The sequence below is a fragment of the Lepidochelys kempii genome, chromosome 3 (assembly GCF_965140265.1).
Source record: "Lepidochelys kempii isolate rLepKem1 chromosome 3, rLepKem1.hap2, whole genome shotgun sequence".
Taxonomy (NCBI): domain Eukaryota; kingdom Metazoa; phylum Chordata; order Testudines; family Cheloniidae; genus Lepidochelys; species Lepidochelys kempii.
In genome coordinates this window covers 80,483,046-80,507,956 of record NC_133258.1, presented here as the reverse complement: position 1 = coordinate 80,507,956, position 24,911 = coordinate 80,483,046, and the positions used below count along the sequence as shown (strand labels likewise).

The 24,911-nt window shown below is 46.0% G+C and overlaps 1 protein-coding gene across 4 annotated transcripts in view; it reads left to right on the top strand.

Annotated features, from left to right (window-relative positions):
- PREP (prolyl endopeptidase) overlaps positions 1-24,911 on the top strand; it is a 177,242-nt gene that overhangs the window by 113,298 nt on the left and 39,033 nt on the right. For all 4 annotated transcript variants that reach the window (XM_073336887.1, XM_073336888.1, XM_073336890.1 and 1 more), the window contains exon 10: positions 1,310-1,413. In XM_073336887.1, the coding sequence (XP_073192988.1) occupies positions 1,310-1,413 (104 nt within the window). The remainder of the gene's footprint in view (positions 1-1,309; positions 1,414-24,911) is intronic.

The following is a 24,911-nucleotide window of genomic DNA, read 5'->3' as shown; positions in this document are numbered from 1 at the left end:
TATTGACTGCTGGCTGTTGAAATTAGGTTTATTTGTATCACACTAGGATTCCCAACCAAGTCTGAGGCCCCATTATGATAGGGACTGTACAAACATATGTTAAGGCTCTGTCCTGATGAGCATACAATATGAATAGACAAGACAAAGGGTGAGAGAAAAGAACTACTATAATAATTATACTATAATATACTTTTACATCTGAGGAACAAAGGCACAGAGAGACAAAGTGATTGTCCAAGACCACACAGGAAGTTTGGGAATTGAACCCAGAACTCTTGAATTGCAGTCCAGTTCCTTGGCCACAAGACTGTCCTTGTCCCTTCCTACCAACTGACCATCTTGGAGAGCATTGGGGAAGAACTTAACTTTCTTGGGAAGTTTAGAGAACTGAATGGGAGCAGAGAGTTTAAACACATGGTTAAATATGTGCAGGACTGGATCCTAGAAAAGGAGATTACAGTCTAAAAGCCAGATCCTGCCTGGCCCTTACGCAGGTGCGCAGTGACTTTTCCATCCATGTTCCTTTAGGGGATGGGCTAGGTGAAGAGGAAGTGGGTGCATGGCTCTGCCCACTCCATAAATGTGCAGTGGATAGAGAGGTGCTCCCCACAAAGGGGCGTTGCAGCAGGTATGCTGTCACTGGGCGATGGATGTCCCAGAGGGCCTTCTGCTTCCCTGAGCAGAGTGCCTCCATTCCCACCAGGGCAGTGCGGCTCTGCCTCAATCACACCCTTAAAAACAAGTTTGTCTACCAGCTTCATCATGGTCATGTGCTTAAGCACGTGAATAATTTTATTCATATGAGTAATCCCACTGATTTCAGTGAGCATACTCAAATGAGTAAAATTATTCACGTGCTTAAGTGTTTGCAGGATCAGGCCCTAAGTAAACGTATTAGGCTAAATTCTGTTCAACTACATTGGTATAATCTGTATTAACTCACCATATTTCCAAATAGACTCCTAAATCTTTCCATTGTCTGAATTCTGTTAGATTTATCATTCTTACTAAATGCAAAGCAGTTTAATTTTTTTTTCTTGTATTTAGTTGGCTGTGGGAATTCTAATTTCAAATGTTTAGTATGGGCAGCAGTAATTGTTCTTTGCATACAGAAAGTCTCTGCTTTCTTCAGTGAAGAAGTGCATGTTCTATGATTCTATGTCAATTATTAAGTGTAAGGATTTATTAAGGCTGCTTTTTTACCCTACTGGGTTAACTTTGCCATTCGTTACAGTCTTTCATGTTTTTAATCCAATGTCTTTTTAATGATGCATGTGCACTTAATTGACAAATTTGACTTCTGTTTCAGGTATTATTTATCACTGTGATCTGACGAAAGAAGAACTGGAGCCAAGAGTTTTCCGGGAGGTGACTGTGAAAGGATTTGATCCTTCGATTTATCAGACGGTTCAGGTAATAACAAAACATTAATTTTTCTACCTTGTTTTAATCGCTTTTGAAGCAGGCTAACAACAGCTGGAGTAAAATGAGAGTAAGATCACTTTCAAGCAACTCCTGTGTAATTTTCAATATCAGAAGTTTTGAGGCAGGACTAATGTGCTTTTTGGGGGTAAGTTTAGTATGTGCCATGCTATGTAACTAAGAGGCAAACACAAGTATGCGTCTTCTCGTGTTGTGAATTTTAAAGGTATTAGTAGTGTTTTGCATCTGTCTCAGTGATGTAATTGCTTTCCATGTACTGTGCAGTTGTTCCACTTTACTTAGTACAGTCATCCAGGTAAATTCTTTTGGTTGGGAACTGTTTTGTTTTTGTTTGTACAGCATCTAGCACAATAGGGTCCTGGGCATTAATACATTACAAATAATAAATAGGTGTGTACAACATTTGGATTCTGACAAGCTAATTCCTAAAACTCCAAAATAAGAATGGCCATTCCAAGTCAGACCAATGGTCCATCTAGACCAGTATCCTGTCTCTGACTGTGGCCAGTGCCAGATGCTTCAGAGGGACTGAACAGAACAGAGCAATTATTGAGTAATCCATCCCCTGTCGTCCAGTACCAGCTTCTGGCAATCAGAGGTTTAGGAACACCCAGAGCATGGGGTTGCATCCCTGACCATCTTGGCTAAAAGCTATCGATGGATCCATCTTCCATGAACTTATCTAGTTCTTTTTTTGAACACAGTTATTCTTTTGGCCTTCACAACATCCCCTGCCAACAAGTTCCACAGGTTGACTCTGTGTTGTGTGAAGAAGTACTTATGTTTGTTTTAAACCTGCTGCCTATTAATTTAATTGGGTGATTCTAGTTCTTGTGTTATGTGAAGGGATAAACAACATTTCCTTACCTGTATTCCCCATACCATTCATGATTCTGTAGATCTCTTATCTCCCCACCCAACACCCCACCTTAGTTATCTCTTTTCTAATCTGAACAATCAGTCTTTTTAAACTTTCCTCATGTAGAAGCTGTTCCATACCCCTGGTTGGTTTTGTTGCCCTTCTCTGTCCTTTTTCCATTCTAATATATCTTGTCTGAGATGGGATGACAAGAACTGCATGCAGTATTCAAGATGTGGGTGTACCATGGATTTATATAGGAGCATTATCTTTTCTGTCGTATTACTTATCTCTTTTTCTTAATCATGCCTAACATTGTGTTAGGTTTTTTTTTTACTGCTGCTGCGCATTGAGCAGATGTTTTTTTAGAGAACTATCCGCAGTGACTCCAAGATCTTTCTGGAGTGATAATAGCTAATTTAGACCTCATTGTTTTGTATGTATAATTGGGATTATTTTTTCCAATATGCATTACTTTTCACTTACCAAAATTAAATTTCATCTGCCATTTTATTGCTCATTCACCCAGTTTTGTGAGATTCCTTTATAACTCTTTGCAGTCAGCTTTGGACTTAACAATTTTAAATAATGTAGTATCATCTGCAGACTTTTCAACGGCACTGTTCAGCCCCTTTTCCAGATCATGTATGAATATGTTGAATACCACATGTCCCAGTACAGATCCTTGGTGGAACCCACTATTTACCTCTTTCTACGTGAAAACTGACTATTTATTCCTACCCTTTGTTTCCCATCTTTTAACAAGTTACTGATCCATGAAAGGACCTTCCCTCTTGTCCCATGACTGCTTACGTCACTTAAGAGCCTTTGAGGGACCTTGCAAAGGCGTTCTGAAAGTCCATATACTATATCCACTGGATCACCCTTGTCCCCATGCTTGTTGACCCCCTCAAAGAATTCAAATAGATTGGTGAGGCATGATTTCCCTTTACAAAAGCTGTGTTGACTCTTCTCCAGTATATTGTGGTGTTCTTCAAGTGCTTGCTCATGTCCATTCCATATTAGGTGTGTGCCTGCCGTGTACACTGTTGCCGAAGATTTTCCCTCAGTGGTATCTGTCGGGTCAGCTGTTGTGCCCTCTAGAGTCGCACATTCATGTGCTGGTATAAGGGGCGCGGCCAGCTACGCGCCCACTCAGTTCCTTCTTACTGCCTGTGATGGTTGCTGGAATGACTCTTCTTGCTTCGGCAAGGCTTTTTCCCAGTGGTTTTTTATCTCTGATTCTTTGTCGTTTTAAATATAGAAACTCACGAGATGAACGCGTGCCAGATTTGTCGGGATTTTAGATCCCGCACTAAAAAGGACAGAGAAATAAAACTCAAGGCTATCCTAATGGAAGCTGCTCTCAGACCAGCCTCAGAGCCAAGCCGCACTGATCCTGCACCGAGTACTTTGGCTTCAGTGCAAAGCACTCCTCTGGCATCGCGCTCTTACCAGCACCATTCACCATCTTCGGTGCAGAGGAAGAAGCACAAAAAGCAGTACACCGACAGTGCAGAAAAAGGACAGGCATGGGGAAGGTAGTGCGATGCGATCCATGTTGGGCCACTCCTCCACCCGTGGTCCCATGGTGCACTGTTGACTCTGTCCAGATCATTGAGTCCAGTGCAGGACCCTCCACTGACACACGGAAGCCACTGCGGTACCAGCGGTCTGACTGTCCCTGCAACCCCAGAGGCTTTCACAGCAGTCGGGGATTTACTATTAAGGCTAAGGTTTTGTTATGGTTATTTTTAGTAAAAGTCATGGAAGTGTCATGGGCAATAAACAAAAATTCATGGAAGCTATGACCTGTCTGACTTGCTGCTATGGCTCCATGGTTTCCTCCGCCACCGTGGTGGCTGGGAGCTGTGGGGTTCCCCCACTGCCCATAGCAGCTGGAAGCTGTAGGGTGACCACATATCCCAAAGAGAAAATGGGACGCTCCCAGCCTCTCGCCCAAGGCATCCCCTCCCCACCCCTGGGCAAAGCTGTCGCCCATTGCTGGAACCCTAAGGAGGGCCCCCTCAGGAGGTTGTCGCCTGTCTTTGGAGCCTTTCAGGGGGCCCCCTGTCACTGCTGTTGCCTGTTGCTGGAAGCCTACCAGGGCCCTGCTGGCTGCAAAGTCCAGAGTTCTGCAGCCCCTGGGGCTGAAACAGGGGGAGGTCTCTGGAAGTCACGGATTCCATGACTTCCATGACCTCCATGATATAAACATAGCCTTACTTACTATCACTCTGAGTCCCTCCAGCTTCGATGGGGCAACTACTTGAGCAGAGAGTGTTGAACTTCCTGGCACTGGGCCCACTGGCACCTTCTAGGGGCAAGCCAGCCCTGATCCCATTGTCACGACCATCTTCGGTCCACCACCAATCTCCGGACCCTCTGCACTGTATGAAGGCAGAGCACACTACTGTATGGAGGCAGAGAGTGGTCACTGAGAGAGGACTCTGAGTTTGAAGGAGAACCCTATGTGCCATTGGACTTCAGTGTGGGTCCCCCTGCCGACACCTGGCCAACGGGTCAGTGGCCTATGCACTGGCCATACTGGAACCCTTGGGGTTTTCCCCTGGTACCAGGTCCTCCTTCCCATTGATCCTACTTGGTGGTTTCAGAGAGGTGGGCTATCGCTCCTTCCTGCTCAGCATTGGACCCTGAATCCAATACTGACCCCAGTACCAACATTCAGAATGTGGTTCCCATGGATGTTGTTGAGAAAAAGGAAGGAGCCCCTCCTTCGGTGCAAGCTTCCTCCTCAGCAGATGAGGCCATCTCGGGGCCCAGTAACTTGTGTCTGCAAGACGACTTCAGGGCCCATCAGGACTTGCTGAAGCGGATAGCTGCTAACCTGGGGCTGGAAATTGAGGCACTTAAGTAAATATCTCACAGCCTTATTGACGTTCTGGCTGCAGCAGCTCCCTCCAAAATGGCCTTACCCATTAATGAGGCTGTAATGGGTCTGGTCAAGACCCTTTGGAAAACTCCGTCTCTGCACCCCACCTCAAAGGGCAGAAAAGAAACATGTGCCAACAAGTGGGTTTGAGTACTTGTACTCACAGGAATTCGCTGGCAGGAATTCGCTGCCCTCTTGGAGGAGGGGAAGAATGTGACTAGGACCTCTCTCCAGGCAACTCTCGATGCAGCTGATGCGGCAGCAAGGACAATGGCCTCTGCTGTCACAATGAAGTGGTGTTCTTGGCTCCAGTCCTCAGGACTTCCTCACGAGGTCCAACAGTCCATCCAGGACCTCCTCTTTGAAGGCTCCTCACTATTTTTGGAACAGAAAGACATGAGACTTCACAGCCTGAAGGACTCTAGATCCACCCTCAGATCACTGGGCCACTACACTCTGTCTGCTTCCAGGAAGCACTTCAGGCCCCAACAGCCACCTTATTTCTCGGCGCCCCCTCTGGGAAAGGAGCCCTACAAAAGGGAAGGGAGAAGTTATAAATGGTGTCAGCCACTCCCGTCTACCTCAACCTCCCAGTCAGAGTCTGATAGGCACTCTGGTGGGCCCGAGCAGGCCTTTTGAAGGTATACCCAAGGGCACTATATCAGATCCTGCCTGCCCTTTATTTTTGGACCATCTGTCCCCATTTCAGCGCGGCATGGTCCTGCATAACATCAGACCACTGGGTGCTAAGTACAGTGACAATCGTCTATATCCTTCAGTTTTTATCCACCCCTTTCTCACACTCCCCAAACAGACACCACTTGGACTCAGTGCTCACTGTTCCTCCCCTGGTCCTCATCTCCTGGACTGGTGGAAGGACCCGGGGTCAATAATGATGGGAGTACCCTTTGTTGCCCCTCAGCCATCTATCTCGCTAGTCTCAGATGCATCAGATGTAGTTTGGAAGGCCCAGCTTGACTGTCTCCGGTCTCAGGGCCTATTGGTCAGGGAATTCAGGGCTGTATGTTTAGCCTGCCAAGCGTTCCTCCCTCAGATCTCAGTGAAGGTCGTGCAAGTTCTCACAGACAATGCCACCGCCATGTTCTGTATTTATGAATAGAGATGTGTTCGATCCTCTACCCTGTATCAGGAGGACATCCATCTGTGAGAATTCTGCCTGAAACACTCCATCCACCTGGAGGCAACACATCTTCCAGGAGCCCGGAATGCACTGGCAGATCATCTCAGAAGATCCTTTTCCTATCACAAGTGGTCCCTTCAGCCAGAGATCGCCAGGTTCATTCCTAAAAGGTGGGGGTCTCCCAAGGTAGACCTGTTCGCGACCAAGCAGAACAGGAAGTGCCATCAGTTTTGCTCACTTCATGGGCACAGTCTGGGCTCCCTGTCTGACACCTTTTTTCTCCGCGGGTCAGGACCCCTGCACTACACTTTTCCCCTGATTCCTCTTTTTCACAAGGGCCTCCTGAAAATCAAGCAAGACAAAGCAATAGTTTATTCTTATAGCCCCGGCGTGGACACACCAGTGCTGGTTCAGCACGCTACTGGATCTTTCAGTAGTATCCCCTCTTCCACTTCCACTCTATCCAGACCCAATCTCAGAAGACCACGGCTGGTTGCTCCACCCAAACCTTGCCTCCCTTCACCTAACAGCATGGATGTTAGGTGGCTGAACCCTGCGGAGCAGGCCTGGTCAGAGCAAGTTTGTCAGATCTTTCTAGGTAGTAGGAAACTGTCCACTAGGGCTACTACCTAAATGGAAACGCTTCTCGATATGGGCATCTCAGTGAGGTCCCTCTCTGCTTTGTGCTTCCCTGTAGGCTATCTTGGTCTACTTGCACCATCTGAAGCAGCAAGGTCTGGTCTTTGCATCTATTAGGGTGCACTTAGCAGCAATCTCAGCCCTCCACTCACCAGTGAAAGACAGGTCAGTATTCTCCCATGAGATGACCATCTGATTTCTCAAGGATCTGGAGAGAGACTACCCTCATGTCTGTGAGCCAGTCCCTCCATGTTAAACCTGTTTCTGTCAAGCTCATGGGTCCTCCATTCAAACCGCTAGCACCGTGCCTGCTACTATTTCTCTCTTGGAAAGTTACCTTTCTGGTGGCTATCACCTCAGCCAGGGTCTCTGAATCAGGGCCTTTACATCAGAACCACGGTACAAGGTCCAGCTGCACCGCCACCTAGCCTTCCTGCCAAAGTAGCATCACAATTCCATAGCTACCAGGCTATTTTTATTCCAGTCTTCTTTCCGAAGCCTCACAGGAACTCTAAAGAGTGGTGGCTTTACTCCTCGGATGTTAGACGTGCTCTTGCCTTCTATATTGAGAGGACTCAACCCTTTCGCAAATCCACGCAACTCTTTGTAGCAGTAGCAAAAAGGATGAAAGGGCTCCCAGTGTCAGCCCAGAGTATCTTGTCCTGGATTACTGCCTGTATTCTAGCTTGCTGTGAGCAGGCAAATGTCCCACTGCCAGCCATCCTAACCACTCACTCCACAAGAGCTCAGGCCTGTTCAGCAATGTTCCTTGTGCAAGTGCCCATCCAAGACATCTGGAGGGCTGCAGTTTGGTTATCGGTGCATACCTTTGCATCCCACTATGCCATCACCCAACAGGCTCGAGACAACGCTAGGTTTGGAAGAGCAGTGTTGCAGTCAGCATGTTCATGAACTCTCAGCCCACCTCCTGAGGAACTTGTTGTGAGTCACCAAACGTGGAATGGACATAAGCAAGCACTCGAAGAAAAGGTGGTTATTAACCTTCCATAACTGAATGCATCCAATTAAGTGAGCTGTAGCTCACGAAAGCTTATGCTCAAATAAATTTGTTAGTCTCTAAGGTGCCACAAGTACTCCTTTTCTTTTTCCATAACTGTTCTTCAAGATGTGTTGCTCATATCCATTCCACAACCCACCTTCCTACCCCTCTGTGAGTTGTTCAGCAAGAAGGAACTGAGAGGGTGTGTGGCCGACAGTGCTCCTTATACCTGTGCATGAGCGTCATGGGCTCCAGAGGGCGCAAGAGCTGGCCTGACAGAGATCACTGAGGGAAAAATCTCTGGCAACGGTGCACACACTCCTAACATGGAATGGACATGAACAACAGATCTTGAAGAAAAACATTTACAGAAGGTTAGTAACCGTTTTTTCATCTATGTGCTGGATAATTCTGTTCTTTACTATAGTTTCAACCAGTTTGCCTGGTGCTGCAATGAGGCTTGCTGGCCTGTAATTTCCAAGGATCGCCTCTGGAGCCTTTTTTAAAAATCAGCATTCCATTAGCTATCCTCCAGTCATCTGGCACAGATGCTGATTTAAGTGATAGGTTACATAACACAATTTAACATACAGAGAAGATACTATCTCTCTCTGCACAAGGCTGTTGTAAATACCCTCATTCATCTCTGATTGCTTCCATAGATAGAAAGATGAGCTTTGCAAAGGCCAGTTTGCTAAAGATGCAGTTATCGAAAATTTATCTCTTGGCTTGAATTCATCAGGGAGGCTACTTCTTTCTCTGTTTTATTATGTATATACACACAAACTTCAGAGGATATGGAGTTGAAGGAAGAAAATAGCATTCTCTTTGAGAAAGAACATGATTATATAACTAATACTATCAAGTTCAGTGAGATAACAATAATGGGATCAATATTATTACCAATTAATATTATATTAATAATGGGATCAATATTATTACCAATTATTACCAATATAATACCAATATAATAAATATAATTAAGAGGTTTAGAAAGAATTATTGTAAATTAGGAATATTGTATTTTACTGGCAAATCAAGTGTTTTATGTAAGAAACAATTGTGGAATCAAAAGCCACTTTTACATATAAATCAATTACTTATTAAATTAGGCTAATAATTAAAAATAAATTCCTTAAGTTAAGAGAGCTCTTCTCATCCAGAAGGATCCCAGGTTTTTTGGTTGTATATAGAAAGGGATTATTTTCCCAACACTGAGAAGCTGCTACCTTTATATTGCTTTAGTGATGTAACAGTGATTCACTTTCAGCAATGCTCCACGTTTTGAAAGCAAGAAAAATAACCATCCATTTTCACTACAGTTGGAATTCGATTAGCAATGTTGAGTTTAACTATAACACAGCAGTTACTACAGCATTATAATTCTGATAAGTGCCTTTGGATCCTTAATTACATGGGTGGAGGGGGGGAGGAGGACAGTCCTTGCAACCTTGTACACCCCAAATACAGCACCTGTAATAACAGAAGTGGTGCCCCTGTGCAGTGGGATATTGTTTTTTTGCTGACTTGGAAGGAAAGGTGCCATATCCTGAGACACAAATGCCACTTCCTACACCATCCTCTGTGTGTATGCTTCCTTGTATTTGAGATTTGAGGAGACTCCAGCATCAGAGAAGAAAGATTTCTTACCTTTGATCTGGCCAGTTTATTGTACATTTAAATCTCAAATTCTTTTGAAATTGCTCCTTTAAAATGACACCTATATACTTGAATTGCATTGAGTTCAATCACAGCTTTGCCATAAGCCCTGCATTAGTGTCAAAGTATTGCTGCAGTGACCCTAAAGCTGCCTAAATCACAGTTGCCCATCCAGCCCATCTCTGCTTCCACTCCAGGACAGGGAGCCTGGTGTGTCAGGGCTACCCAGGTTTCGTATGCTCTCCAAGATGAGGGTGAAGCTGCACCACTGGGTGTTTTGTGGAGCTAAACCAAGGTTCCACCCCATTCCTTGCCTACTCCCCACCCACTTGCAGCAGTGGGGAGAGGGAAAAGAGTAGATGCTCTGCAAAGATCGTGTTCCCCTCCCACAAGGAATCTGTGTGTGTATGTGTGTGAATCTAAATGATAACCTTGCTCCTCCTCTTACTTCTGCACCACCCCAGAGCCCTGGTCATGACTCAGGCATTTGAAAAGGAGAAACTGAAAATGGATGCAAGAAAAAGTAGTTGTGCAGAAAGTCACAGGTTGAGGTTAATTTCTTCACTATAAATAACCGTGTATAGTAACCTCGGTTTCATTATTGTGATTTATATCAAAATTGCTGAGTGCTGAAGGGGAGAAAACCGAAAGCTTGCTTTTTCTTTTTTTCTTAGTGGACTAAGGCAAGTTTGATTCTGCACTGAGGGATATCCTTTTTTTCATAAGATACAGATGAAAGGAATATCCCGTACAAAGCTTTCTACATTTATTCTCTTCCACTTGAATGAACAGACTGAATGAACGCACATCTGGGGGTTTCCTAGATTTATTTACATAACATATATGAAACTTTAATGAGAGTTGTTCTCTAGTAGTCTCTGCACATAATTGAGCAAAAGTGTTAGAAATGAAGTGTGCACGCATGCATGTGTGTGTTAACCTAAACTGCAATAGTCAAAGTGACACATCTGTGCTCTTTTGGGCACATTTTCAGTGTTGCATGGATTTTTAGTGCAAGACTCTACATGACTTCAAAAAAAAAAAAAATCCCACTGCTAAATCCCCATGCAACATATCAAAAATGTACCCTACATCCTGTGGTTAAAGTATGTATTAAATAGTGTTAATAATCTTTAACTAAATAATGCTTCCTGGAAAAGGTGGAAAGGAGTTTTGATTCTCTGGATAATTTCATCATGTGATATTTTACGGGGAGTAATAGAGAATAATGGATTTATGAAGGGAAACTTTGGCACAATTTTGTTTAACTGAGCAACTTATAAGTTTCAGAGTAGCAGCCGTGTTAGTCTTTATTAGCAAAAAGAAAAGGAGTACTTGTGGCACCTTAGAGACTAACGAATTTATTTGAGCATAAGCTTTCGTGAGCTACAGCTCACTTCATCGGATGCATTCAGTGGATGCATCCGATGAAGTGAGCTGTAGCTCACAAAAGCTTATGCTCAAATAAATTTATTAGTCTCTAAGGTGCTACAACTTATAAGTAAAATTTATCAGAAGCTGTTTACTGCATAATAACTCAAATGCTCCTTTAGTTAAAGGTCATGAATTTTAACTTTATGAACTTGCCAACTGAGTTCTTATGTGCTCTTGTTACACCTCATCGTGAAGGTTAATCACTGATAAACAGGCTGCTGTCCTGTCTCTGAATTAACCTACTTTTATGCTGGTATGCAAGATTGCAGGTGTTGAAACTGTAATTGCAAAAGAAGTTGTTTGGATCCCTTTGCCATTCTTTTAATGTCTTCCAATGTGTTTAAAATAGTTCAAGATTGCAAAAGAGTATATGGGCCTAGCAAGGGTTGTACTTTGTTTAGCTACTGTTTGTAAAAGAACTGTGAAATTCATGGTATAACTTAGTTTGATTTAAAAGCAGCTGCCATTTTTTACATTGTATCAATAAATGACCAGGTGGAGGGAGCGCAGGATTAATTGTATCCTGTGTCTTTTATAAAACCTATCTTTGTAGGAACTAAGTAGCACTATGAGTTATTTCATTTTTCAGCCTCCTGTGGAGACCTGGGTTCAAAATATTGATAGTTAACAAATGAAAATGAGGTTATTGTCATTCTAATTCTTAACAAATTTATCTACACTATACAGGTTGGCACAATCGGTGTTTCTGCTTTAGGGATGTTTAAAACTAAGATGAGTCAGAATTGAGGTTGATTGGTAGAGTTGTAGGAGAAACTTGTGCACAACACCTGCCAACGCTATTCCTGGATCTTGCCATTACTATTAGTACATCCATTTATGAACATTAAATTCACTCATTAAAATTTTTATTAACATCCTTATTCAGGGGCATGTACAAGGGGAGGCAAGCAGGGGCTTGGGCCCCCCAATAGTCAGCGTGGGCACAGAACTCCTCCACCCGCATGGACACAGTGGGGGAGAGTGAGTGAGCCTCAGAAAGTGCCTCTCCAAAAGCAGTCAAATTTGTATTCCTGCCTACGCCCCAGGCCTTATTAGTTGCTGTCCTATGGATGTCCTTATCTTTTTGGATCTGCCTAGCAAAATATGAGCTTCAGTTGTAATATTTTAAAGTGGATGTGAAGAAGGACTTACTGTTGTTTCTTGTCTTTTCCTTAGCACAAATGAATGGTTCCCTGGTGTTTAGAGAGAATTTTCAATGGCTCTGTCATCTCAGCTAAGATGTAACACCCTCAGAATAACAGACAAAAGGCACGTTCTTCAGATGAGCGTTGTGTTAGGAAGCAGAATTAAAGAACACTCTCTCCTCTTTCTTTCGTCAGTAAATAAATTACTCTGTACTATTTTCCATCCTCTTCCCTCTTCCCCTTCCCCCTTCTCTTTAACATGAAAATGCTTTTAAAGCTGGAGCTTTTAAAGGTGTGGGTAAAGAATGATGAATTTTGAAGAATTATACACTATTATATACCATACTGGTTCTGTGGATGCTTGGACTGTTTGATTCCACACGATCTCACTGTAAAAACATAAATTTTAATATTAGAAAGGGCAAAACAAGTCAGTTGTTCCTGTCTCCTTTAGTTTTACTGTTTTTAGTTCCTCCTGGCTTCCCAATTCGGAAAGATAGAACATTTAGCAAACCTTGTTTTATGTAAAAATTTATCGTACTTTTTCGAGTGCTTGTTCAAGTCCATTCCACATTAAGTGTGCACGCGTTGCGTGCACGAGTGTCAGAAACTTTTTCCCTTAGTGGCTCCTGGCGGGCCCCCCAAGTGGCACCACTGCGCCGTGCATATATACCCTTGCTTGTCCGACCCCCTCCAGTTCCTTCTTACCCTCCGTGGCGGTGTTGGAACAACCTCTCTCTCTCTCTCTCTCCTGGAAGAGCAGTCCCTTAGCCTTTAGAGTAGCTGTTATCAGTTAGTTTACATACAGATTGTGGACACTTAAGTCATTAGGTGCTTGGAGGCCTCCTGTACCTGCCCCGGGCCCATGGCTTCAAGGCTTGCACCACATGTCTCAAACCTATGCCAGTTAGTGACCCCCACAACTTGTGTCTACGTTGCCTGGGGGATGGACATCAAACTGAAAGGTGTAGGATTTGCTAGGCGTTTAAGCCAAGGACAAGGAAAGAAAGAGACTTTCACCTAAAGCAACTGTTGATGGAGGCCGCATTGCAGCTGCTGGGCCCGGAGCGCCTGACACCAGCCAAGACTTTCTCGGTGCGTAGTGCCCCGGAGCCATCGAGAGACCCGGCACCGGCTAAGCACCGTAAACTGTTGGCCCCGGAGCACCAGGCTAGGCCCCGGCACCGCTCGTCCTCCCCGATGCAGCCCCCGGCGCAGCCGAAAGGAAGGCGCGGTCGTTCCCCGCACAGGAGGCCGGCGCCTCCCAAGGCCCCGAGCACCGACAAGAGCGGGAAGGCCGTGGTACTGGCGCTGACACCGGCGGTCCCGGCAACGCACGCCCCACCAAGCCCAGAGCTAAGTGAGCTCAGTGCGGACGATGGGCTCGAGGGCGTAACGGATCAGCCCTCCACGTCTCGCACCTTTGAGGCTGCGAAGACTTCCTCGAGCTGTTGACGGCAAGCCCCCTCCCGTATGGGGAGAACCCTCTGGCGCCCATGCCTTGGGTGCCGTCGAGGAGTAAGCCGGCAATGGTGTGCTGCTCGAGGACACTGTTCTAGCCCCACTCCCGGAGTTAGTCCCGGTTGAGCTCCAACTCTGCAGACTCGCACTTGCCGGCGGCCCAGAAGGAGGTTGCGGCACCGGCAGCGGGTCGACACGAAGAAGCACCAGAAAGGACACGCCACTCTCCGGCACCGCCCAGAGACCGGCACCAGGAGGAGTTGAGATGGCCCTCGCCAGAGGTCTCCTGCAGATGGTCCCGGTCCAAGGAACGCTGGCACCGGTCCCGGTCCCACTCAGCCAGGAGCCACTCATTCTCCTGCCGGCGCAGATTGTTGGCACTGGCTCTGGCCGCTATAGCTACCTGCATCAGGCCCGGAAAGCAGGGACCCTCAAGGAAGCTGGCAATGTCAATGGGGGCCACCAGGCCATTGGCCCTTCTGGACCCCCGGGCCTATCAGGAGTGCCAAGGGGCCCTGTCCAGGGCAAGTTACTCGGTGCAGCAGTCCCGGCCCCCGCACCGACACCAGACGGTGCCGGAGGCAACAGTATCCAGGCCTCAAGCTTACCCCCAGCATAGACCGGAGAGTCCGGCACCGAGCCCGGTGCCGTCCCATGGACTCCCGCCCCGGCCTGAGCCAGAGGCCCCTACCACGGGAGATGGGGAGCAGGAGGACCAACCAGAGGGGGTCGAGCTTACAGGGCTTAACCTCCTCGTCTTCCCCCGATGAGGAGGTACAGAGGAGTCTGGCCCTCCGCCGATAGACCATAGAGCCCACCAGGAAATGCTGCGCAGAGTCTCCCAAAATTTGGGGTTGCAGGCCGAGGAGATGGTTGAGCAGGAGGACCCCATGGGTTTTGGGGAAAAGACCATTACCATGGTGGACATTTTGAGCCCTGAAGGTCCATCCAGAATAGTGCTCCCACTCATTAAGACCATCCAGTCTAACTATAAGACTATATGGCAGACCCCGGCCTCCAACGGCTAAAGGAGTGGAGCATAAATACTTTTCCCCATCTAAGGGCTATGAGTTCCTGTTCTGCCACCCGAGTCCATGCTCTCTAATGGTTTTGGCGGCGAACGAAAGGGAGCACCATGGTCAGCAGGCCCCGGCCCCTAAGGCCAAGGAAGCGAAATGCCTGGACCTTTTTTGGAAGAAAGGTGTGCTCATCTGGGGGCCTTCAGTTGAGGATTGCTAACCAGCAGGCCATCCTCAACTGGCACAATTTCAACTCCTGGGCGGCAGTGGGGAAGTTTTAAGGACAACCTCCCGCAAGGTTCCCAACAGGAGTTCACAGCCCTGGTGGATGAGGGCAAGGAAGTTGCCAAGACCTCTCTCCAGGCCTCCATGGATTCGGCAGACGCGGTGGCTAGAACAGTTGCATCAGGGGTGGTCATGAGGTGCTCGGCGTGACTCCAGGAGTCAGGCCTGCCCCCTGAGATCCAGAATACACTCCAGGACCTCCCCTTCGAAAGGTCCGGGCTCTTCTCGGACCAGATAGATGCGAGGCTGCATAGCCTCAAAGATTCACGAGCTACGCTCAAGTTGCAGCGTATGCACACCCCAGCGACCCAGAGGAAGCCCTGTAAGCCAGAGCTTCCCCCTCAGTGCCAGTACCAGCCTCACCATAGGCATGAGCCTTACCGTAGGCAAGGCAGGGATTACAGGCGACGATGCAATAATAATAATGATAATAATGCGCCGGGCCAGAACCAAGGCCAGCACAAACCCCAGCCGGGCACTAAGCCAGGCTTTTGAAGGTGCGCTCGAGGACAGCATACCAGACCAGTCACCGGATCCTTTCCCTTGTTTCCTGAACCGCCTGTCCCGTTTCTCCAATGCGTGGTCTACCATTACATCAGACTGTTGGGTCTTACGCATTGTGTGGAATGGGTACTCGCTGCAGTTTGCCCCGTCCCTCTTCAGGGACCCCTCTCATGAGCATCTCCTAGAGGAGGAAGTCCGCTCGCTGCTAGAGGCGGGGGTGATAGAGGCGGTGCCTTACGGCCTAAAGGGAAAAGGATTCTACTCCCAGTACTTCCTCATCCCCAAAGCCAAAGGGGGCCTTCGCCCCATCCTAGACCTGTGCGGGCTCAACAAGTTCCTGGTCAAGGTCTGGTTCCGCATGGTCTCTCTGGGCACCATCATCCCTTCCCTGGATCCAGGGGACTGGTACTCTGCCCTCGACATGAAGGACGCGTACTTCCATATCGCCATCTTCCCAGCACACAGACGGTTTCTACGCTTCGCTGTGGGCCAAGAACATTAACAGTTTGCGGTTCTCCCGTTCGGACTAGCCGCAGCCCCAAGGATGTTCACGAAGTGCATGGCAGTGGTGGCGATTCGGGTGTACCCGTACCTCGACGACTGGCTCCTGGCGGGCCGATCTGAGGAGGAGGTGCGGGGCCATGTGGAGGTGGCCCTGAGATTGTTCCGAGAACTGGGGCTCCTGGTCAACCTCCCCAAGTCTACGCTCATACCCATGCAGAGAGTGGAATTCATAGGGGCAGTCCTGGACGCGGTGCAGGCCAGGGCAAGCCTTCCTGTATTCCGATTCCAGGCTATCCAACAAGGAGTGGCCTCCCTGCGCCAGTTTCCAATGAGAACGGCCAGGTGCTGCCTGTGGCTGTGCTGCATGGCAGCATGCACGCACGTGGTCAGGCATGCCAGACTGAGAGGACTCTGCAGGCGTAGCTCGCTCAGGTGTACCGCTCAGGCAGGGACCCCCTGGACTTGGTAGTGACAGCCCCAAGGTATGTGCTGGACTCCCTGCTGTGGTGGCAGTTCCAGCCTGTGGTTTGCGAAGGCATCCCCTTGCCGCCTCACAACCAGACCTGACACTGGTGACGGACACGTCAGACCTCTGATGGGGGGCTCACCTGGGGGACCTCATGACGCGGGGTTGTGGTCCGAGACAGAAAGGTCGCTCCATATCAACGTGAAGGAGCTCAGGGTGGTTCGTCTTGCCTGCCAGACCTTTCACGCCACTCTGAGTGGTCACAGCGTGACAGTTCTGACAGACAACACTACTGCCATGTTTTATATAAATAAGCAGGGCGGGGCTCATTCCTCGCCACTCTGTCGTGAGGCTCTCCTCCTCTGGGACCTTTGCATAGCCCATGCAATTCACCTCAGGGCATCCTATCTCCCAGGGGTGCGGAACGAGCTGGCGGACTCCCCCAGCAGGTCGTACCTCATGCACGAGTGGACGCTCAGTGCAGACATCTTGCTTTGCTCTTCCCCGGGTAGATCTGTTTGCCACCAGGGCTAACGCCCAGTGCCTGCGGTTCTGCTCATTCCAGGGCCGCAGCCCGGGCTCACTCGCGGATGCATTTGCGATCCTGTGGAGAGGGAGCTTGATGTATGCCTTCCCCCCACTCCCCATGGTGCACAAGGTCCTGCTCAAGGTGCACAGGGACAGGGCAGCAGTGATCCTCAACGCCCCAGCTTGGGCCCACCAACACTGGTACCCCTCACTCCTAGAGCTGTCAGTGGAGGCCCCAGTAGCCCTGCCCCTACACTGGGACCTCATTACACAGGACGGCGGGCAGCTTCTCCACCCCGACCTGCAGCCGCAGCACCTGATGGCGTGGAGGCTCTGTGGCTAAACGCCCTGGAGAGCCAGTGCTCCTTTCCTGTGCAGCAGATTTCGCTTGGCAGTAGAAAGCCCTCTACCAGGGCGGCCTATATGGCCAAGTGGAAAAGGTTCTCGTGTTGGTGTGAACCCTGACAGGTGCGGCTGGGCCAGGCTCGGGTGTAGGCCATTCTGGAATACCTCCTGCACCTCAAGCAGCAAGGGCTAGCCCCATCCTCGCTCAGAGTGCACCGGGTGGCCATCTCCGCCTTCCATCAGGGGTTCTCGGGGGGCTCGGTGTTTTCCCACCCAATGGTGGGATGGTTCCTTAAGGGGTTGGAGAAGGTGTTCCCATACTCCCGCCCCCCGGTCCCTCCATGATCCTTTCTAAGCTCATGGGACCCACTTTTGAGCTCCTCGCTACCTGTTCTCTCCTTTAACTTTCCTTGAAGGTGCATATCTGGTTGCCGTTACCTCGGCCAGAAGGGTGTCCGAACTGAGGGCCCTCACCTCTGAGCCACCGTACACAGTATTTCACAAGGACAGGGTGCAGCTCCAGCCGCACCCCAAGTTCCTCCCTAAGGTGGTCTCCCAATTCCATTTGGGCCAGGACATTTGTCTGCTGGTGTTCTTCCCGAAACCCCATACGGACTCAAGTCACCGCAGCTTGCACACTCTGGATGTGCGTCGAGCACTGGCGTTCTATTTGGAGCGCACCAAGCCCTTTTGCAAATCCACGCAGCTGTTTGTGGCTGTAGCCAAGAAGATAAAAGGCCTCCGTGTCGGCGCAGTGGATTTCGTCTTGGATTACAAGCTGCATCCGGGCGTGCTATGAGCTCGCAGGTGTTCCGGCCCCGGCGGTCACGGAACACTCGACCAGGGCGCAGGTGACTTCCACGGCGTTCCTGTCACAGGTCCCAATCCAGGAGATCTGTAGAGCAGCCACCTAGTCCTTGGTGCACACCTTCACGACCCACTATGCGGTCAACCAGCAGGCCAGAGAGGACGCGGCAGTTGGCAGAGCGGTCCTTCGAGCAGTTGTTCCGTGACTCCTACCCTCCTCCAGAGGTAAGCTTGTAATTCACCTAACGTGGAATGGACGTGAACAAGCACTCGAAGAAGAAAAAACAGTTACTTACTTTCTCGTAACTGTTGTTCTTCAAGATGTATTGTTCACGTCCATTCCACCACCCATCCTCCTACCCCTCTGTCGGATTCGCTGGCAAGAAGGACCTGGAGGGGGTCGGGCCGGCAGGGGTAGATGTGCACGGCGCAGTGGCGCCACTCGGGGGGCCCACCGGCCCGAGGGGAGCCGCCAAGGCGAAAAGTTTCCGACGCTCGTGCACGCAGCACACGCACACCTAATGTGGCATGGATGTGAACATCACATCTCGAAGAACAGTTACAAGAAAGTAACCGTTTTTTATTTAATGCCTGCCACAGTATGGCAGCAGCATGCCCCCATCTAGTTGCATAAGGAATATTGGTATTTTAGTTGCTTCAGTTTTCATTAGAATTCCAAGAAGAACACAGAAGGTTTCATCTCTGATCTCTTCCTGCAGTTTGGCAGTGACTGTATCGTTGGCACCAAGACAACAAACAGTCCTGCTCTGGAGGACATTAACAAATTCATTTTGACAACTCTGGCACTATTGGCTACATGCCTTCTGAATTCAGTGTGGGTAGTAACTTCTTACTCCACAAACATGGGAATATGGCAAATGCCACTTTAATCTGCCATTGCTTTCTCTAATTGCAGCTCAGTAGAGAGGTGCAACTCAAAATGCATTGTTCCAATTTTAGGATCCTGTATTTTTTTTTAAGCTCTAGAGAAATATTTTAAAAGGTGACAGGTCTTTGTAGCCACACTGAGCACCTTTTAAGAGGGGTTCCTTCAATATGAAGAATTGTAAAACTAGAAAGAAACTTCTAGAGAAACATCCATAAAACTAAATGGAGGATTTTGTTTAGTGATCTCACACTTTTCTTGGGCTTTGAATCCCAGACAGCTAATTAGATGAGAGGCAGCTGGGTCTCCTGTAGTAATTGTCAAGGGTTAGAGCAACTCCATGTAGCATGCTTTAAATAATTAACAGTAGAAATCCTAGTTGATGACGTCATTCTCTAAATAGGTATTTAGACTAGGTATTTAGACTAGTAGGTAGATCACCTTGTTCTTGATTGGCGTATGGCATGGTGGGCTATTGCACTAGTTTTCACCTCTAGAGTTCAAATGCACGTTGAGGCCCCAAATTAAGGTGGCTGTGGTAGTGTCTCATCCTAACCTCCATTTGTGTCAGAAAACAAACGATTGGCAGCGTTTGCGCAATAGGAAGTAGAATAGTGGAAATGCTGTGGGTCAGGACTGAGGTGTGCATAGCACAACTATAAGTGGGAGTTTGCACAGCACCAGACCATGCCTACATCTGAAACTAGTATTAAAATACTAATCTCCCAGTCACCTGGACTACCACATAGTCTATGGGGTTCACCAATCCCAGCCTCGTAATTATAGTGTTTCCTTTCTGTTTAAGATGCAGGGAAATGAGGCAACTATAGAGGGGGGCGGGAGAATCCTCAGACACAAGGCGTTATAAATATAAAGGGAACGGTAACCACCTTTCTGTATACAGTACTATAAAATCCCTCCTGGCCAGAGGCAAAACCCTTTCACCTGTAAAGGGTTAAGAAGCTAAGGTAACCTCGCTGGCACCTGACCCAAAATGATCAGTAAGGGAACAAGATACTTTCAAATCTGGATGGTGGGGGAACAAAGGGGTCTGTCTGTCTGTGTGATGCTTTTGCTGGGAGCAGATCAGAAATGCAGCCTTCCAGCCCTTGTTAAGTTAGTAAGTAATCTAGCTAGAAAATGCATTAGATTTCCTTTTGTTTAATGGCTGGTAAAATAAGCTATGCTGGAGGGAATGTATATTCCTGTTTTTGTGTCTTTTTGTAACTTAAGGTTTTGCCTAGAGGGATTCTCTGTTTTGAATCTGATTACCCTGTAAGGTATTTACCCTCCTGATTTTACAGAGGTGATTCTTTTACCTTTCCTTTAATTAAAATTCTTCTTTTAAGAACCTGATTGATTTTTCATTGTTCTTAAGATCCAAGGGTTTGTGTCTGTGTTCACCTGTACCAATTGGTGCGGATTATTATTAAGCCTTCCCCAGGAAAGGGGGTGTAGGGCTTGGGGGGGGGGATATTTTGGGGGAAGACGTCTCCAAGTGGTCTCTTTCCCTGTTCTTTGTTTAAAACGCTGGGAGGTTGGCAGCAATAAAATCTAAAGGAAAAAAGAAAATAGTTTGTACCTTGGGGAAGTTTTTAACTAAGCTGGTAAGAATAAGCTTAGGGGGTCTTTCATGCTGGTCCCCACATCTGTACCCTAGAGTTCAGAGTGGGGAAGGAACCTTGAAACAAGGTCTTACAATAAATATTCTTTTTTTTTCAGTCCAAAGAGGTGATGATGCAGAGCTGCTTAGTAGTCTAGTTAAAACCAAGAGAAATATAGTCTCCTTTTTGACTTAACACTTTTAAAACTTTTTGCTTTAAACTACTCTTCACTTTTTATTCCCACTGCTAATGAAGAGGAATATTGAGGTGGTGTATTTGATTCCAATTCAAGTGCCTTTGTTTCACTTAGAACCTCCCAAAACAGAGAGCTAAAATAATATAGATCAGTTCTAATCCATAACCATTTTTCCTAGCATATGTGAATTACTTACTACATGTAAGAGTGATTAGGAACTAGCGCTTAAATCAGTTTTAATAAGAGTTTAAAGGATTGCTTTTATATCCTCAGATATCTTAAGCAACTGCATAACTACTGGCAAAAAAATTAGTTTTACAGTAAATGGGTGAATACAGTTTTGCTCTCAGGAAGAAACATAAGCCATTAGGACACCACCACCCCTTTGTTTTTAAAGGCAGTGTGTATTTAAGCCCCAAGTATCTTAGTGGGGTCGGGGTGGGGGGTTGGTAAGGACAGAGACAGATTAAAATGAGAAACATCTTCATTACAAAAATAAGTTTCCTTTTTGTTAGCTTTCTAAAGAGATTACTGAAGACTTTTTTTCTTCTTTTTCCTTCTTTCTCATAAACACTCATCCCTAAGTTTGATTTTTCCCTCCAGTACTTAACCATTAACACATTACTAATTGACTTAACTCCCTTGGTCAGAAAACAGGGAAGAATTTTCTAAGTCTTTCTAAATCTTCTAAGTCTCAGCGGGTATTTTCTTCCAAACTTTCATTCTGTCTTTTCTCTGAAGATCCCAAAGTACTTCCCAAAGGTAGAGAAGTATGTTTAACTTTATTTTACAGATTGAGAAACAAAGGCATTGATAGATTGTGTGACACATTTCAGTGATCCGTGGCTGAACTAGGAATTGAGCCCTGAACTTCCAGTTCACTGTTTTGACTACAAGACTATGCTGCTTCCCTATGTATTAATTTAGGAAAATGAGTCTTCAAAATGTGTTTAAAAGTAAAATTGCAATCTAATCGATTATTATAAAGTCTGTTCTATAATCAGCATAGCATAACATTTCAGGACCAATATAAAAACAAATCTCTCTAATATAAAACATTAAGATTCAATAACTGTAGTATCTGGATGTGCTTTACATAATTTAGATGAGCAGTAACATTTCACAAATATAGAGCTTTATGCTTTGCCCACTGAAGTTAATGATAGAGCTCCTGTTGTCTTCAGTGGGGCATGATCAGGCACATAAGCAGTTCCAACAAAACAAACAAAATAACATTGCATTTTTTCCTGATGATCACCTGTTCTGTTCATTCCTTTTGAAGCACCTGGCATTATTGGCCACTGTCAGAGGACAGGATACTGGGCTAGATGGACCTTTGGTCTGACCCAGTATGGCCATTCTTATGATTCTTCAGTCCTTCCTCAGACAAACTGCCATTGAAATCAGAGAGTTTTACTGAAGTAAGGACTACAAGGTCAGGCCTGATGTCACTGTTTCTTGCAGTGAAAGAGATAAATGATAACTGGCAAAATATGTCACTGTTTCTTCTGTCCATATTTTTCTGTATTTTATTTGTATCAACAGATCAAATCAAAATATAAAACTTCCCTGTGGTTGCATGCCAGATTTGTTCAGGAAGGGATCGTTTTTATGAATATCAGTCCCCCTGCCCATTCGTTTCTCTGCTGAGTCTACCAATAATGGTGTTAAATTTTGTGACATCTCTTTGCAGGACTGAGATCTCCAGCCTTATTTTGCACAGCTGGCAAAAGGTCTTTAGATGGCTCCAGCTGTCAGTTATCATTGACATGAGCCAAATTCAAACCACTACTGTCGAAGGGAAAGGCACTGTATTACCAATCCCTTGAGACATCCAGCCTCTTTGGAAGGCTGATTCTGAGTTTATTGACTTCTTTTAGTGCTACATTAAGGTGCTGTACAAATCTGCTGAATAGTATTAAGTAATGTTAGGTCCCCAAAGAATCAGGGAAGAGTAATACACACAGAAAAGTCTATTACATCTCTTACAGCAATAGACTCAGAAAGCTAATGGTTCTGAAATTACATCTGATTTGGAGAGCAACAGCAATTGTGTTTGGCAGTGAAGCTCACATTTCTTGTGTTTGTCCCAAGCTTGCATAATACAATGAGTTCCCTGCATTAATGGGCATATGCTATTTAATGTGTAGTTTATGTGGAAGTCTCTCTTGAATGCTGAATAATACTCAATGTAAACAGTTTCTAACCCTGGTTGTGGTTAGAAAGGACCAATGTGCATTCCAGAATTTTAAGGGAGAAATAAGTTTTTGGGGTTTCTTTGGTTGCCAATCCAGTGAAAGATAGCACTTTTCTGTTTCCTTTCCCAATCTGTTTCTCTCACTGCACATTGGGATTTCTTGCATATATCTCTATTTCTGGCCATTTTACCTCAATGCATAAAAGCTATTTCTAGGTGTCTTCTCTTTTTAATATATGGAGGTTTGGGGGAGAATAGAAGAAGAGAGGAAAGGGGGGACACTTGTTCTCTTTCCCGACCCTTCCAAAAAGTTTGAGATTTCTCCCCTTTCCTTACTGCTTCAGGACAGTATCAAAATGCTGTTCATAGATTCCAAGGCCACAAGAGACCTTATGATCATCTACTCTGACCTATCTCACACAGGCCATAGAACTTCCTCAAAATAATTCCTAGAGCAGATCTGTTTGGAAAACATCCACTCTTGGTTTAAAAATTGTCAGTGACAGAGAATCCACCACAATCCTTGGTAAATTGTTCCAGCAGTTAATTACTCTCCCTGTTAAAAATGTACACCTTATTTCCAATCTGAATTTGGCTAGCTTCAGCTCCTAGCCATTGGATCGTGTTATTACTTTTTCTGCTAGATCGAATAGCCCATCATTAAATACTTGTTCCCCATGTAGGTACTTACAGACTCATCACCTTCTCTTTGTTAAGCTAAATAGACTGAGCTCCTTGAGTCTATCACTGTGAGGCTTGTTTTCTAATCCTTTAATTATTCTCATGGCTCTTTTCTGAACCCTCTCCAATTTATCAACATCCTTCTAGAATTGTGGGACACCAGAACTGGACGCAGTGTTCTAGCAGCTGTCTGTTGCTGATGCCTTTGCCATATTTGACTCTGAGTCTCGCACTGTAGGGCATCTGTTAATAATTATAGGCAGGAGGGATTGTAAGCTTCTCCACAGTACCTTACCCAATTTAAACCAGTATGTAGTGTACAGAATTTCTGATATAGCAGGATATTCCAGTAGCCTACCAGAGCCTTCAAAACAACCATTGCTCAAAGGTGGTTGGTTTGGTTTATTAATTTGCTTCAGGTGCAGATCTACAAACCCCAGACCTCTAAACACACACTTCAGTAGTAATCAGTAAATGATTGGGGTCTGATGTGCAGCTGATAAAACGGTGTGTAAGGTAATTATAATTACAGCAGCTGAGAGAGGATAAAATTGGAATAATTCCAGTGCCTGAATCAGTCATGGGTATGGATACGATTTTGTCACAGTAAAATTAGGCAAAATTCGTGAGGCGGTCATGGTAAAAATGTACAAAATCAGGGTATGATCACACCGGGTCTGGCTGAAAAAGTCAGAGATCTGTTAAAATCACAGAATCCGTGACTCTAAGTCTCTAAGGTGCCACAAGTACTCCTTTTCTTTTTGTAAAAATGGTTTGTTTCAAAATATGGTCAAAGATGACTATTATCTCTTCGCACCCACCCCCAAAATCCAGTTCAATTGCTAATTACAAGAGTTTGGGTTTGGTTTGTTGTTTTCATTTTTTTTCCTTGCTTGTTAGTTAGCTGTCTTTAACACAAAACAAATTCATCAGTGCACAGTCTTATTAAAGATACTTTAGTTAGCATCTTCATTTGGGAGTTGACTTAATTCTGTCAACATACATTACCCATAGGTATTTAGAATATATTATTTTTACTTAGATTAATTATTTCTGTTCTGTCCTTGAGACATTTTATGGAAATTTATGGGGTAGGGGAAGCCTGTTGAAAGTATCATTAACATTCATAACAACCAGTGTTTGAACTGCTAAGATGAATGATAGCAAGAAATCAAAGGTCTCCATAGTCCTGGACTGCTGTTCTCACAGATAGGA